The following is a 17110-nucleotide window of genomic DNA, read 5'->3' on the forward strand; positions in this document are numbered from 1 at the left end:
TACACTGTAGTTAACATTATAGTTAAACTACAGGGTACCAAAGACAAAGAGATCATGAAAGCGGCCAGGAAGAAAAGACAGATAATAAATAAATAAATAAATAAATAAATAAATAAAAATTTGACAGTGTACTTGTTAAAACAACAGTAGAAGCCAATGTCCAATAGAATATTATCTTTCAAGAACTAAGGAAAAATTAAAAAACAATGATTATGGAGCATCTCTCTACTTGCTAGATGGGATGCTGTCCAGTTCATGAATCGCTTAATATAGCCAATTACAATCCTCAAAAAAAAAAAAAACAAACCCAAAACACTCTTAACTCTACACCCAGCAAAAGTTATATTTCAAGAATGAGGATAAGTGATTCAGGCAAAACATAGCAAAATCCAAAAATTCGAAAAAGAACAATACAAACCATAAAACAATTAAACCACCAACAAACCTTTATTACTAGAGTTTCTAAAGATGTGCTTGTGAACTAAATGTTCTCTGAAGGAAGACCTCACTGTGTGAAGTAATAGAGCAAAGAAATAAGTAAACATTCAGCAAATATAACCATTTTCTGTTTAAAATGATGATGGTGGTGGTGATGATGATGATGATGACAGTGATGGACGGTCATGGATGTTTTAATTGCAGGGTTAAAAAACAGAACTAAAAATTGAGGAAAATAATGTTAGATAGGAAGGAGTTCTTGAAATGAGTGTTCTAAGGCTCTTGTATTATTAGAGGAGAGTCAAAAGAGTGCTTATGTTAGAATTTGTTAGATAGCCATCCTAAAGTCTCAAGGGTGGCCATTACAAAAATGTAAGCAGGAAAGGAAAACAGTAAGAGAAGTAATAAAATAAAAAACACCAAGAAAGAAGAAGAAAAGCACAGAAGAAAATAGACAAGCAAATGCACATAGAGAACAGAAATGAGTGTATATTATATCAAGCAGATAAGCCTGGAAAGTGAGTTGTGCTTCTCAAACTCTCTATGGTTAAAGACTTAAAATTTTTTTTTCTTCAATCTGTCCTGGACTGCTTCTTCATTAAAGACACAAGAAAAATAAATCCCTAGAAAAATCATCACAATTTGAATGTCATGGCAATGACATATTGCTGTACGAGTTTCTAAAAGCTTACTCCCCATTTCTGGACCTATTGTGTCTGGACCAGTGACTCTTTGTCTTCAGACCACACTTTGAATCACTGTGCTACAGAATGTCTTTCATGTTTGTGAGGAGACTTGTGCCAAAAAGTTCATAGCAATGTTCTGATAAGAATAGAAGTGGAAACCATCCAAATGATCACTGAGAGGACAATGACTGAAAGATGATACATATTAACACAGTGGACTATTACATAGCAGTGAAAATGAAAGACCATGTATGAACATTCAGTGAACACTAGAAGCATAATGTTAGAGGGTGGGGGGATCAAGTGACTACATTATCTCCGGGATGACATCCTTTTAATGAAGCTAAAAAATAAGCAAAACCAGAAAAATGGTTCCTTGTGTCTCTAATTAGAGAGGGGGAGGGGGATGGTGGTCACACGCTACAGATGCAGTAGTTTTAACATTGTTCTAGATGCACCAGTGTAGCCTTTCCCACCCTCTCCCTTTTTCCATTATGATTAAACAGGCTCAGTCCTTCTTCCTTCTCTAGCTATTCCCCTCTTTTTCTCCTCAGTTTCATGACCAAGCTTTTTTTGTAGCATTGTCTACACCCTTATCTCTACTTCCCACAGTCAGGGCACCTCTGGACACCACACACTTTCTAAGTGCTTGCCTGCTTGATCTTTGGGTGGCATTTGGTCCTCTTCTGTCCTGGGTAGACTGTTCTTTCCTAGACTCTGCACCCACTCTTGGTCACCACATCATCCACACAGCTCCCGTTTCCACCTGTACGATGACTCCAGATTTGATGGCTCCAAGTCACTCTCCCATACCCGGGGCATCTTTGCCTGGATGCCCCTCAGGCACCTCAGGTTCATCATCTCATTGGCCCCAGATTGTTGTCATTCTTCTCAGGGAGGAGGTGTCCCTCTTTCAGACCAGATTCAGGAACGTGGATTCCCTCTCTGCCTTCTTTTCTTCGTTATGACCTTCCAGCACTGACCTGACTGTTTTCCACCAGAGACTTCTAAAGCAAGCCTTGTTGTCAGGCCCCATTTCCCCTTCTGGCATCTTCCTTACCCCACCCTCCTCTTCCTCTTCCAGGCATCCCTCTGTCCTTTCCTTCTTCCTCACTATTAAGGCCTCTTTGTAAAATATTTCTACCAGGATAACAGGCAACTTCATTTCTCAAAATTCTTAGACCCAGATTATCTCCATCTGTTGTTCTGATTTTTCCTTAGTGAGGATTCAGGAGGGAGACATTTGTCACCAAACTCCCTAAAATTCCCTATCACCATCTCTTCTCGTTTTCATACTCCTGCTGATTCTTCAATATGGCTTCTTTCAGCTCCAGAAATTGTGAACTACGAGCCCCTGGGCCTGGAGGCTGACATGTGGTAAGTTGTATAGACAACCCAGGTGACCTTGGGGTCCTTTCAAGGGCAGAAGGCCTCAGACTCTGACTCTGGCTGACATCATCCTGCTTGACCATGAAAACCCCTTTCTCCACACGTTCAGAGCCTCTGGCTGCTCCCGGTGTGCTGGACCTGTGGCCCAGAGAAGCTGGAGGCAGCCAGGCCTGGACCTGGGGCCTGTTAGAACACAGCCGAGGCAGAGACAAGGGGAGAGGCTCACCCTGGAGGCCTGCCACAGCTATGATAAAGAAATAGTAACAATAGCTTATTTAGTTAATCAACCAAGTGATCACTGAGAGCCTTGTAGGCTCTAAGAGCTGTGTTGGGCCTGAGGATACCGTAGTGATTGATTTTCTGCACAGACAGGACTCATTTCATTTGAACAGGGCTTTATAGTTGGCTGAGTGAGTACCTTGATTGCTTGGTTTTCTAAAATCCTCCCAGAAGTTTTGTGAGGTAGTTATCATTAACCTCATTTTATGAGGAGAATGAGGCTCAGAGATCATAAGGGACTTGCCCCAATCACAGCCTGCAAGTGCAGAAGTCTGACCTTGAACTTGGGTCCTTGGACTCAGTGTCCAGAGCTTGATGACTCCAGATGCATCCCAGGTTGCTGCTGAAGACTGGGATGAGTGGAGAGGGCTATGGACTTGAGGTGACATCCTTAGGCCACTGTATAGGGGCACGTGACTCTTCCCCTTGAGAAGCATGGCGGGGAGTCCCTTGCTGGGCTGGGATCAGAGCCAGGTGGCTCTGACTTGCCTGTTCTTTGTTTTGCAGGAGTATAGGCGTCATCACCTACATCCTGTGAGTATCCCTGATGCTGGGGTCCCAACCTAGCTTGGATCTGGGGAAGTGGGAGGAATGAGAGAGGGGTAGGGACAGGCAGCCTGAATTTACTGGTTTTACTCATGAATCATTTACCACAAGCCAGATGTGTTCAATCCACACAGCACACCTGAGGCTCCATGCTTTTAGCTCCTTTACATACTCTTGGCCCTAGGGTTGACCTTGGGGCTTGTCTGCATCCCTACCCTGGCCAGGCATCCAACACTCAGCCTCACCCAGGCTGCATTTCCTGTGAGAAAGTCAGCTTTCACCCAGAAGCCTTGGGACAGCCCTCAGGCTGCCATGCCTTCCCCATCCCGCTCCTTCTTTCTCTCCCAGTCTCCCCTTCCTTCCCCGGCTCTCATGTGCTCTCGTCTTTCTCCCCAGAGTCTCTTTCCCACCCCTGAAGCATTAAGTTGCTTAAGCAGACATTTCCTGTGTAGCTCCATGTGCAGTGGATCTGTCACTTTCTATCTTTGTGACCTTGGGCAGATACTTAACCTCTGGGCCTGTTTTCCTCATCAGGAAAATAAGAATCACAAACTTCCTGCCACGGTGTGCTGTGCGGGTTAAATAAGCAGACATGTGTGCAAACTTCCTAGCGCCGCTTGGTGTTCATTCCATCAGTGCTTCTCAACCATTCCCCCCCCCCCCACCCCCAACAGCACAGCTGGAACATGCTCTTTTTGTCCCAGAGGGGACATGGGGGCTCCAGTACTCACCAGCTGAGGGGGACCATCTCTCCGCATTCCTGTAAACCAGTTCTCTGACTTCCAGCACCACTTAGACTGGGAGCTCTTTACAATGTGGTGGACCCCTCTGAGCTATGGCAGAGGGTCTCAATCCTGGCTGCACCTTAGACCTTTTAATACCTAACACTGCCCAGGCCCACTGCAGATCTATTACATCATAATTGCCAGGGATGGAGTCTGGCCATCAGTATTTTTTTTTTTAAGCCCCAGAAGAACTGGATGCAGAGAAAGAGAACTTGATGCATTGCTCGATGGTTCCAGATTCTGTGTTGGCTCTTAAAACCTTGATTTTTTTTTCAGAACTCAGATTTCCATTTTGAAATATTAAGGAATTCCAGTGTGTACAAAGCATGTAGTCTTCTTTTAGCTTGTTTGAGTTCTACACAGTTTATTGAGTGCCTGCTCCATGGCGGGCACTGTGCCAGGCACTCAGGATACTGACATGGAGGAGGTCTGCCCTGCGTGCCTGGAGCTCCCTGTGTTGGAGGGAGATACCACACAGCTCAGTTGCACTCAATAGGACCAAGATTATGCTGATATATGAACATGCCTGTGTGAGGCACAGCTGGGAGCGACACTCGTTTGCTGGGACTGTGGGAGATTTAACAAGAAAGAGATTGAGATTAATATGAATGGCCTGTACAGAATGAGATTAATTCTCTGGGTGGAAAGGGAGAGAAGGGCTGTCTGCTGAGGAAAGGAACAGTGAGCCTGTTAAAGTGTGGTGAATGTACTGAGCGTGTGGTAGGGACCAACTTCCAGTGTCTTGCTCAGGAGTTCAAACGTGATCCTATAGAAAATGGGAAGTCACAGGAGGTTCTTTGTGTTCTAACAAAGATAGTAGTAATGGCCACCAATTCCAGAGCTCTCAGCATGGGGCAAGATTGCATGTAACATTGTAAATATATTTATTTTTCACAACCATCATGTGAGCTGAAGAGTTTTCTTCATTTTATGGAGGAGGAAACTGCAGGTCAGAGAGGTTGAGTAACTTACTTAGGTTCACACAGCTAATGAGTGGCAGAGCTGGAATTCAATTTGAGGAATGAAATATCAACATTTTCCCAGTGCACCTTGCTACCGCTATGCTAAGATAGTGGCAGTAGAGATGGGGAGAACCTTTAGGAGATATTTAGTAAATAAAACCAATAAGACTTTTGGGCCAGTTAGATGTGGTGAGGGAATGGATGGAAGAGTCAGAGGTGACCCCTGTGTTCTAACTTGCGTGCATTTGTGAGGTAACATCATTAATCAAGGCAAGGAGCTCATGGAGGGAGGTTAGGGCACAGTGACAATGGCACATCTAGGGAGAGGTATCCCATAAGCTGGGATATGAGTCAGGAAACAGTAGATTTGGGAGTCACTATTTGAATGACACCTTCTTTTTAAAAATATTTATTTTGAGAGAGAGAGAGAATCCCAAGCGGGGCTCAATCTCATGAATCATGAAATCATGACCTGAGCTGAAATCAAGAGTCAGATGCTCAATCTCATGAATCATGAGATCATGACCTGAGCTGAAATCAAGAGTCAGAATCAAGAGTCAAGGCGCCCCTGAATGATACCTCTTGACAAACCCTGCAGGGGAACGTTACACACCCTTCTAGTCCCTACTGGTCCATATATTTCCGCATCTCTCAGACTCTGCTCAAGTTGCTCCCTTAGCCTAGAACACCTTCCATCTCCTCCTCTACTGACAACCTCTTCATTCTTCAGGACACAACTGATACAAATGTCAGTTCTCCCATGAAGCCTGCACTTGGATGTCCCCTCTGTCCTGTGCCCCCCTAGTCCTTTGTCTGGTCTTCCATTGTATTCTGCTTTGTTCTCTTTGGGATTATGAAGAGCCATGTCTCTGTTTCTTCCCCTCCTCTTTCGAGTTCCTTGAAGACACAGTTTCAGTCAAGAACTTAGTAGAAGCTCCGTTAAGTGTCTTGAATCGGACTCAGTTTGTTGAAAAGGCTGCTGACTGGCTGCCCAGAGTGGGCAGGCGGTGTTGCTGGGAGCCTCCCATCCCCATGCAATAGTATGAGTCAGGGTTCCCTGACTGTATCACCTCCACCTACTTTCCTATAGTCACGTGTTCCCTCTCTGTGTGCTCAGCCTAAGTGGAGCATCCCCTTTCCTGGGAGACACAAAGCAGGAAACGCTAGCAAATATCACAGCAGTGAGTTACGACTTTGATGAAGAATTCTTCAGCCAGACCAGCGAGCTAGCCAAGGACTTCATCCGGAAGCTTCTGGTGAAAGAGACCAGGTAAGGTGACAGAGAAAGGCACGGGCTTCTCAATACTGACCATCTCCTGTCCCCTCCCCCAAAGATGTGCTAGTTCATTCCTTCTTTGCCACAGGCTGCCATCCGCACCATTGTGGTCTAATCTGAGCAGGTGCTGAGAAGTGTGGATTAGCTGAGACTTGGCATTCATCTTGTTTGCTCAAGTCTTTCTGCTTTCTTTCCTGCCCAAATACAAATAACTCTGTGTGTGTGTGTGTGTGTGTGTGTGTGTGTGTGTGTGTGTGTGTGTGTTTGGAAGTCAGCCTAGGTTTCTCTAGGACACATTATCTTTTACAGTCTTTGAAAAGGAAAGTGGCAGAGTTTCCAAGCCATTTCAAGTGGGAGTTGGGGAGGAGGCAGACTCAGAGGGGTCAGTAAGTGGGAGAATAGGAGACCTGTTGATCCTACCCCTCCTTAGGGCCCAGGGTGAGCCCTGTGGCTGAAGAGTCAAAGTAGGAGATAGGCAGGAAATTGTAAGGTGCCTGGTGCCAGAGCATGGACTAAATGGGGCAGGAGTGAGATCCACAGATTCTAGAAGGTCATGTCCTCTTGGTCCCACAGACTTCAGAGAGAGTGCAGGGGCCTGGTTTCCCCATCTAAGGGCGGTGCTAGGTCAGATCATAGTACCTGAGCAGGGAAGGGCAGAGAAGGGATCTGGGAGGCAAATAGAAAAACATAGACCAAAGGTTTAGCTGTGGAGTGCTAAAGCTCACAAGAACACTTATGACTTCCTAGAGTGTGGTGTTAAGCCCTTCAAGTTTGGGACCAGAGATGAGGGTTTATGTCATAATATCATTCTACTGAGGGGCCCGCCTGGGCCATTTTCTCTGGAATGCAGGGAACTGAGCCCATTCCCCAGCCATCTCTGCATCCCCCCTATTATTCTGGTTTGATAGAAGTGGTCAAAGAATGCCAAAATGCAGGTCTGACAAGAGTAAGAATGGAGACTGTCACTCTCAGCTTCTGTATTCATGGATTGTCATGTTTTCTGATCCTCATTGCAGGAAACGGCTCACAATTGAAGAGGCTCTCAGACACCCCTGGATCACGGTAAGGGCATGGTGTTGCGTTCCAGTGAGCGGGCAGGTCCCTGGTCTGCTGCCAGGGCCAGGAGGGGTGGCCAGATGCAGGCAGCCCATGGAAAGGCCTTTGCTAGAAACATCCACCCTGGGGCACAGATGAAATCCAGTTGGGGGGTGCCAACTGATCTGGGTTTGTTCAAATAGGTTTATAGGTTTATATTTATATTTCATGGGCTCAGGTGATATATGAAATGGAGCCCTCACAAACCTCAGTTGAAACCCTTTTCCTTTGGGGCCATCATAAAAAGTGTTCTTTGTCAGAGGGCATGTTGCTGTCATTCTCAAAGCAGTAATCAGGGCTCCCAAGTTGTAGATAGAAATCAATGACAATTAAAAATGTCAACTTTGTAACCAAGGCTCCTTCTTTCTGACTTTTGGGGCTCTGAATAAAGGATGACACTCCAACCAGTCAGCCAGCTTCTTTAGGCACCTTGAGACCTCAGGGAATGGGGCTCAGAGATGGATGCCTGGTACGGAGGAGAGATGACCACCCTCTGGGCGATGCTGTTCCCTCTGGGGAGGTGGGGGGTACAGAGGGACTCCAGCCTGGCCTACTTTGTAATTGGGCTCCCAGCTACTGGTTTGTGGAGGGTCTTGCTCACAGTACAGTAAAGTGCTAGTTAAAGGCACTATGGCCAGGGGTGTCTGACTGCCTCACTTTGTAGAGCATGCAAATCTTGATCTTGGGGTTGGGAGTTCAAGCCCCAGTTTGGGCATAGAGATTACTTAAATTAAAAAAAAAAAGGCACTTTGGTGGGGTGGAAATCAGGAGACCAGGATTCTGGCCCTACTTCTGCTAATTGATGAGATGTGTGCTCCTAGAGCATCACCAGATTTCCCATTCACCTGGAGGAAATCACTTGGATTGTTAAATGAGAGGCCTAGCCAGCTTGATCTGAGCATGCAGATCAGCACAGGTAGGGCTATGGAGGATGGAGAGCAGGGAGGGCTGGAGTGCTCGGGAGAAGGTCAGGTTCATCTGCTTGTTAAAGGGCCCTCTAGGTTTTGAGTGGGCCCAGAGCACAGAGCTAGGCAGCTTCTCGGGCTTAGCATGCTGAGTATTGCTGAGGCCCAGGATGCCACCTGGTCCTGAAGGAGAGAGGTCTCTCAGCCTCCCTCTGTCAGCCATGGCCTTGTCTGCTCCTGCCGTGGAGTGGATGCCTGCAGAGTCCTGGCTATAGCCTGCTTGTCTATGAGCGCCTCTAAATGCTTTGTGTGTGGAGACCTTCTCTAATGGCCATGGACCACCCTGCCCTGAAGTGAGCATGGAGGCCGCACCCCTGTACTCTTCAGTCTTTTTTATCATCTGTGGGGATGCTCATCCCACCATAGTCCTCCCCATGGCCTGATGCATGCAGTGAATGCCTAAGAGGCTGCTTGTGTGCCTTCTTCCTGCACCTTGAACTGCGCTTTGGATTTGGCATCAACTTAATTCTGGCTGTTCTGTCTAAACACCCACCAGTCCAAAGGAGAAGTCAGAGCCCCGGAACAGCAGAAGACAGAGCCTGCCCAGCTGAAGACCAAGCGCCTAAGAGAATACACCCTCAAATGCCACTCAAGCATGCCTCCCAATAACACCTATGTCAACTTTGAGCGTTTTGCCCGTGTAGTGGAGGACGTGGCTCAGGTGGACCAGGGATGCCGTGCCCTGGCAGGGACCCATGACACCATCCAGGATGACGTGGAGGCTCTGGTCTCCATATACAATGAGAAGGAAGCTTGGTACCGGGAGGAGAGTGAGCGCGCCCGGCACGACCTCTCCCAGCTCAAGTATGAGTTCCGCAAAGTGGAGTCCTTGAAGAAGCTCCTACGAGAAGATATCCAGGCCACAGGGTCCAGCCTCGGAAGCATGGCCAGGAAATTGGACCATCTGCAGGCACAGTTTGAAGCTTTAAGGCAGGAGCTCTCAGCAGACCTACAGTGGATCCAGGAACTGGTGGGCAGTTTCCAGCTGGAGAGTAAGAACACAGATGGCCTGGGCTCCGTGTTCTGCAGGGACACCAGGGAGTCCCTAGTGGAGCAGCTCGACAGATCATGCAGCAAGGAAGTCTTGGCTGGCTTGAAACCCTGAGCACCAGAATCTAGTCAGTAATGCAGTCAGGATGATTTGCAGAAGCGTGTTCCCAAGTGCCCTGCCAGAGCATCAGCTAGAATTATCCTTAGGGTGTGTGTATGGAGTATAGCCCTCCACCCCCTTCACAGAATCCAGAATCAGAAAGGCGCTAGCTAGTTACTCATTCTGCACCTCCTCTCACCAACCTGGTTTTCTGGGAGGTGGCTGGTGGAGCAGCCAAGCTATTAAAACAATTGAGAATGAGTACCTCTCAGCCTACCCTTTTCCAGAGGGAGGATGGCTGGCCCTGGGGAGATGCTTGTAATTGATCTGTGATAATGGATTTCTTCACATCTCACCTCCCACCTATATGTCTTAATAAATTGCAGATCTTGGGTAATCTTTGAGCTAAGTAGGGATAACAATAAGCCAGTTTGGTGCTTTCCTGCTGCAGAAGGAGGAATTTAAAATGCACAGAAAAATATTACCTTTCATTTGCACTGACTTTTCACTTACCAAGCACCGTCTTTGATCTTTAAAAGAACTCCTTGAGCAGAAAGGTGGATGGTATTATTCTTGTTGTTGCTATTATTTCCATGTAACCGATGAGGAAATTGACTCCGAGAGGAAAAATGACTTACCCAAGGTCTTTCATAGCTAGTTGATGCAGATGAGACAGAAACCTAGGATGCCCGACCCTCATAAGAGGTATATGGAGAAATAGGGAGACTTTGCTATAAATATCCAGCTTAACATTACAGTTCAGCTCCAGAGGAAACGTTAGTAGCTTCATGTATTTATTTCATGTATTCTGACAGGTATAGGTGGAATGTCTCATACCTTTAAACTATTGTCCCAATAAACAGGTCCTAGAAGATGCAGTTCTCTGTTCCCATCCAGCCCTGTCCCTGGCTGATTTTCAGCAGGATGGAAGGGGCAGTATCTCCCCCTTCTCCACTTTTCCCCTTTCTGACTGAGGGCCCCAGCCTTGTGTTAGAAATGAAGACAAAAAGGGACTCAACAAGAAGATCCCTTTTCTTATGTACTAGGGCATAGCCCTGAAAGGGCTGAGAAATTCCAGAGCGTTTAAGACTGGAAAGCACAGGCTCAGTGGTCCCTTCTTGACTCCAGGCTTCAAGCACACCTTCTTGAGGACTGTATTATGTCCTCTCCTTTTTCCTAAAGGAAGGACATCAGCCAGCTCATATGGACAGAGTGTGGGCCCAGCACTGTGCTAGAAGCTTGGGGGTGAGGGACCAGATTGTATCATTTCAAAGTTACTACACAGACTCACAGAACACCCTTGTCAGATAGGCAGGGTAAGTGTTATTCCAAATTTGGAATTGAGGAAACAGAGAGGATGTGATTTGCCCAAGGTCACTGTAGTGGCAAAAGTGGAGGCCTTCTGATGATACGTCTGTTGCTCTTTCTGCTTCCCCTAACTGCTCCAGGCTCCGGGAGTTTAGTCTTTAATTATAGGGCAGAGACACCCAGATTCATCCATATATCCATTGACAAATGTTTATTGAGCACCTGCCAGGCACTCAGCCTGGCACAGGGGATACACTATTGAGTGAAAACAGGCTCCTTTCCTGCCTTCATGGAGTTGACAGTCAGGTAAAGGATTCCAGCATTAAACAAGAACATTCTACAGATGTAGGGCTGCAGGTGGGATACACGCTATGAAAGAGAAGGATGTAGTGCTGCACAAGCATGCTATGGGGGTTTGATCTAGTCAGGGAAGGCCTCCCTGAGGTGGTGATGCTGGAGGTGAGGTCAGCTAAGCAAACCAGGGAGAAAGAAGTGTTCCTGACAGAGCTGTCATGCCAGGGCTCTGTGGTAGAGAGGGCATGGGAAGCTGAAATTGCACGGACAGAAAGCTGGAGGGCAGAGGATAAGGTGTGTATATGGTGTAGATGTGACTGGAGAGGATGCACGATCATTGGTACTTAGCCATATCAAAGAGCTCTGCCTTTATCCCAAGAGTCATAGGGAACCATGATGGGTGCTGGGCTAGTCAACAGCCTGATGTGCTGGGCGGGGGAGGGGATGTCCAGAGAGCAGCACAGATGGCAAGTGGTTTAGGAGGAGACATGAGATTTTGACCCCGTGCAGCCATTTTTTCAGAACCCTACCTCCTTTTCCATTATCATGCCAGATCATTTCAAATATTGTATATAACATTGGTTACAGAAACTTTTTTCATCAAATATAAGAGACTATATTTCCATCAAATATAAGATGAGTTGTTATTTTATATACCAAAAATAAGAAAGAGCAAAGCCAAGTGCAAGAGGAGACCGCTTCCCCTCTCCTCAAAGCTGGGATGCCCTCACTGAGAGGGTAAATGAGAAATAAAGCCACCATGCAAAAAGGGAAGGCAAGGAAACCTGAGTCTTTCACCCTTCATGCTAGATGGAGGGATGGAAAATCCCCCCTGACAAGAGGGGCCCCATGTGTGTGGAATTCACACAGGTTTGCTTTCTGAATTTGCACAATCAGTGTGCTCCAAAGGAACTTCAATTAGAGAATCTAATGTCATACAGTCTGAGGCTGAATGACCCCCAATGTCTGGCAGAAGCGGTGTGGTCATCTTCTGAAACACCTGCCTTTGTTTCAGACTGACAGTAATGACATAATGCCATTGATGGGAAAGAAGTCCTGATTTCAGAGATCCAAAACTGTGTATCTTGGGATCAATGGAAGATAGCAAAGCCCTTTTTCCTGTGCCTTGCCTGGGAGACTGGGTACAAGTGACCTGTCTACAGTCTCTCCAAGAACTTACTTGCCCTGTCATGAGATGTGATGTACTCATTTGGCATGAAGACACTGCAGATATTAAAGGTCCCTTTGGCTGTGTGTCAGTAGACCTTGACCTCATATAGCCAGATTTCCTCAGGAAAGGAAGCCCCCAATTGAATAACTCAGGTTAACTTTCTTGTGAAAGTCCAAATAAAATGCACTTAAAGGAGTAAGATGTTGAGGATGATTTGATTTGGAGAGACTGGAAACAGAGAGAGGAAGGTAGTTAGTTGAGAATCGTGGCATGAATCACTCACTGTTTGTACTGAGAGGTGGACCATCAGACACCTTCACTTTACAGCATTTGACAGGACAGGGCCTGCCTGAAGTCACCCAGCGGGTCATCCCCAAAGCCGGAGTCAGAACCATAAGTGATTCTCCTCACAGTAGTGGACTCATCTTCTCTGTGATCATATCTAGTCATTACTAACTATTTATTATTTAGGTGTTTTATAAGCAGACCCTTTTCTGTACTAAGAGTTTCCAAAAACAAATCGAAATAAACTAAGAAGCGCTCCCAAGTCTTTCAGGGAAGGTGGAGGAGGAGACCATGACCTTCCTCTGTCCCCTGGCCAGTCCAACTCTCCTCACCCTTTGGCATCAGAACCTGATACTGAGGGGGAGCCCAAGGAGGCCTGTGGAATGTCAGAGAATCCACCTGACTCCCCACCACATGTTCACAGCTGGCATTTTAACAGTGGAGTCAAGGGTAGGGTGGGGTTGACAGTGGCCTGAGGGGGTGTCAAGAGGGGAATGTTTCACTGGCACCTAGAGGGAGGAAGGCCTGGGGTGGGGGTGGGGGGCTGCTGCTAGGCCCATCTGCCATAAAGGAGGAGTTTTCATTTACCAGGCAGTGAGAGGTTGGCCTCTGTGCTCTGTGCAAATGCCACCCTGGGCTATTGGGGAGGGCAGGCTGAGTGTGTGACATCTTCCTGATCATGGGTTCCCAAGGAAGCTGGAGAGTCGGCACCTTGGGAAGGCAGCAGCCTGTCCCTGCTCTGAGCCGAATGCCCATGGCACATGGTAACTCAGCTTTGTGTTAGGAAAGGTGGAAAAGGTGTGGTAACAGGTGATTCTGCAGCTGTAGGAGGCTGGCAGAGAAGGGATGGGGCGGAGTAATAATGACAAGAGAAGCCAGTCTCCCCCATGAGTCCTCTCCTCACATCACCCACCCTCCCTTAGAGGTGATTATGAAGATGGTGGCTTCCCACCTCATTCCGTCATGCAGCAGTCGGCCCATGTGGGAGGTAGCTGTGTGCCCTGCACCCACCCCCACTGCCAGCCTCTGTAAATGTCTGTGGGACTGAATGGCCTTTTCTCCTTTGTCTGTGAAACTCTTGGCCTGTGGAGAAGATTCTTTGCTCTGTAGAGGAAGACCCAGCAGTGGGTACATTTGAGGAGCAGAAGGGGCCAGTTCATTTGAACAAACACTGATTGTGCTCTGGCTCTGAAGGGAGGTGACAGATAAGGACAAGACAGCCCCTGAATAAAAGACTCAGTGTCTGGAACAGTTGGGGACCCCAGTTGGGAGATGGGAAAGGCCATGAGAAGTGGTAAAATAGAGGTACCTAGTATTCCAGAAGACGGGAGAGAGATGAATTCTGACTGAGAAAGAGTAAGAGGGGCATCAGGGGGCAGAAACGTTCTCAGGGAAGGTCCCCCCTCCAACATCTCCTTCCCAAGCCATAGCCTGTGGAGAAGGTGCCACGGAGAATTTGGAGGTGGGGGTGGGGATGAGCGTGAGCACAGATTGGGATCAGGAGCCAGGAACTGTTAAGTGGAGATAAAGAGGAGATTTATAGAGACTTAACAGAGGGCAAGTTTTTGTTTCGAATTTTTTGTTATGGGAGATTCTCATCAGTATCCAGAATGTTACAGTGAGTTCCCTGTGCCTGTTACACAGCTTTGACAGTGAGCGAGTCATGGCCAGTCCTCTCCCATTCATCTGCACCACGGCTTTTTCTGGAGTATTTTAAAGCAAACTTTGGACTTACTTAACTTAAATTCCTCAGTATGAATTTCTAAGCACTTTCTTTCTTTTTTTTTTTTTTTTAATTTTTTTTTTTCAACGTTTATTTATTTTTGGGACAGAGAGAGACAGAGCATGAACCGGGGAGGGGCAGAGAGAGAGGGAGACACAGAATCAGAAACAGGCTCCAGGCTCTGAGCCATCAGCCCAGAGCCCGACGCGGGGCTCGAACTCACAGACCGCGAGATCGTGACCTGGCTGAAGTCGGACGCTTAACCGACTGCGCCACCCAGGCGCCCCAGCACTTTCTTTTTAATATGACTTCTGTGCCATTATCACGCCTGACAGAAACCAAGAATAATTCCTTAATATCATGTGGATACACATTCCATAATCCCATGTCCCCACTTTTCGCAAGGATGTCCTGTTGTAGTTTGTTCAAATCACGATCTAAACATAGTCCACACTTGGCATTTATTTGGTGGTTACATCTCTCAGGTCTCCTGTCTCCTGTAACCATCCAGGAGGGAGAGCTTTTGAAGCTTTTCCTGGGGACAAAAAATTTCTCAGAAAACTGAAGGTCCTGGGGCACCTGGGTGGCTCAGTTGGTTAAGCAGTCGGCTCAGGTCATGATTTCATAGTTTGTGGTTTCGAGCCCTACACTGAGCTCTGTGCTGACAGCTTTGGAGCCTGGAGCCTGCTTTGGATTCTGTGTCTCCCTCTCTCTCTGCCCCTTCCCTGCTTATGCTCTGTCTCTCTGTCTCTCAAAAGCAAATAAACGTTAAAAAGAAAGAAAGAAAGAAAGAAAGAAAGAAAGAAAGAAAGAAAGAAAGAAAAGAAAAGAAAAAACTGAAGGTCCTGGAAAGAGGATTAAAAGGGCTGAGACCTAACTAAGAAAAGTGAGACCAGGCCGGGCAAGGAAAGGGGCATTTCCACGTGTTTCCATTGGCTTCTTCTAAGTATAAAACAACCGGCAGGGACACAGCCCTTCTATAGCTCTCCCCACCCATATATAAGGAACTTGACACTCAGGCCCCCTTCAGCCTCACATGTTCCTTTCCTGGGAAAACTGGGAAGTGAGGCCAGCAGGGCCCAGGCTCTAGCCAGCAAAAGGGGAAGTTGGAGATGCAAACTATGGAAAGACTCCATTAAGGGAGACTGGTGGGGGAGGCAGAGTGGCAGACTGAGGCAGCAGAGGGGTGTGGGTACTCAGGTGTCCCTGGCTTCCAGTGGAGGACGGGGCTGGAGAAATGGCATAGTTGGAGGTTTGAGAAGTTGCGATCTGTTTGCAGTTTTCTAGAGGAGGCCTGATATTGAGAGAAAAGCTGGAGTGCCTCTTCGGTAAAGCCAGGCTTCCTTTTTTATGCCCAGGGGAATGGCTGTTGTTCCCTCTCCCTGCTCCGTGGACGTGGGTGTTGACCTAGCACACCCCTCGTACTGTTTCAAAGCCGTTTGCATCTCCGTAAACAAAACCTGACTCAGTCGGTGTTCTGTCTTCTTGACTCGCTTCCCAACATTTTTCTGAGAGACTAAACATGCTCCTAGGAGCCTGGTCAGAATCGCCCATACTCTCTGCCCAAAGGACAACAGGCTTAGAAGGTGGGCACTGTCTGTTTGCAGAGAGGGCCGGGCTAGGAGGAGGCAGAACCCAGTCCCACCCTACTGACACCCCTAATTTAATCAATGGTGTTGCTGCCACTTTCCTTCTGGGAACAGATTTCACTGCAGAATTTATGTCTCTGACTTTGAAGGATTAGATGGTATCAGCATTTGCTTGAGCCTCTTAGCAACCAAAGAGGCCCATTGATTAGGAAAGGCCAGCCTGATGGATTTATAGCCTGGGTGGCCTCCTTCTCAGAGTTCATGCTGTTTTGTGGAGCACATAGAGCCCTAGAGGTAATTGCATCACTTCCCCTTAATGGCCTCTGGGAATGATCCCCCCTCATATTTTAGTTGGGCCTCGTGGCTCCACTGCTGGACTAGTTGGAAGGTAGGATTCTTATTAATGGGATTCCTCTAACTGCATGTTGACTTTCCGCCCACGGGGTTCAGGCATCTCTCTTCTGCAAGAGTGTCAATCAGTAAGTGGATAAAAAGAGGTCCGTACTCTTCTAGAGTCTACCGATCCCACCTCATCAAACTCCAAGCAAAGTGCAAGTGTCCCCTGCAAGGGTTAGGCTCAAAAGTGAATCACAGACAATGGTGAATTTAGAGGTAGAAATGTTCTGTGAGTTGGGAAGGCAGGAAATCACCCTGGAAAGGAGATACTAGTTGCTGGGAGGTACAGGAGAGGGAGATTAACACAGAACAGGGGCACCTGGGTGGCTCAGTCAGTTAAGCGTCTGACTTCGGCTCAGGTCCTGATCTCATGGTTCGTGAGTTCGAACCCTGCATCAGACTCTGTGCTGACAGCTCAGAGCCTGGAACTTGCTTCAGATTCTGTGTCTCCCTCTTTCTCTGTCCCTCCCCCGCTCATTTTCTCTGTCTCCCTTGAAAATAAATTAGCAGTAAAAAGTTAAAAAAAAAACAACAGAACAAACAAATACAGAATCAAATGTCAGGTAGCCACAAGTGCTATGAAGAAGTAGGGCGCAGGCACAGTGAGTTGTGTGGGGGCAGTTGGGATGCTATTTTATATAGGATGGTCAAGGGAGGCCTCCCTGAGGAGGTGACATTTGAGCAAAGACCTGAACAAAGTGACCAAGTGAATATATGAAGGAGCAAGGGCAAAGACCCTGAGATTTGGGGCTCCTGGGCCAGCAAGCAGACTGTGTGATGGGAGACACAGCAACAGAAAGGAGACAGGGAGGAAATCGGTTGGAGAAAAACCC

General features: G+C 47.3%; 1 protein-coding gene across 6 annotated transcripts in view; it reads left to right on the forward strand.

Annotated features, from left to right (window-relative positions):
• Positions 1-17110, forward strand: part of DAPK2 (death associated protein kinase 2) — a 118136-nt gene that overhangs the window by 94503 nt on the left and 6523 nt on the right. For 4 of the 6 annotated variants that reach the window (XM_047863961.1, XM_047863960.1, XM_047863959.1 and 1 more), the window contains 5 exons: positions 2453-2501; positions 3300-3326; positions 6203-6355; positions 7378-7423; positions 8918-9413. In XM_047863961.1, coding sequence (XP_047719917.1) covers positions 2453-2501; positions 3300-3326; positions 6203-6355; positions 7378-7423; positions 8918-9413 — 771 coding nt within the window. The remainder of the gene's footprint in view (positions 1-2452; positions 2502-3299; positions 3327-6202; positions 6356-7377; positions 7424-8917; positions 9414-17110) is intronic. The other 2 variants (XM_047863963.1, XM_047863964.1) reach the window with 1 other exon arrangement.

This window comes from Prionailurus viverrinus, chromosome B3, assembly GCF_022837055.1.
Source record: "Prionailurus viverrinus isolate Anna chromosome B3, UM_Priviv_1.0, whole genome shotgun sequence".
In the NCBI taxonomy this organism is placed as follows: Eukaryota; Metazoa; Chordata; class Mammalia; order Carnivora; family Felidae; genus Prionailurus; species Prionailurus viverrinus.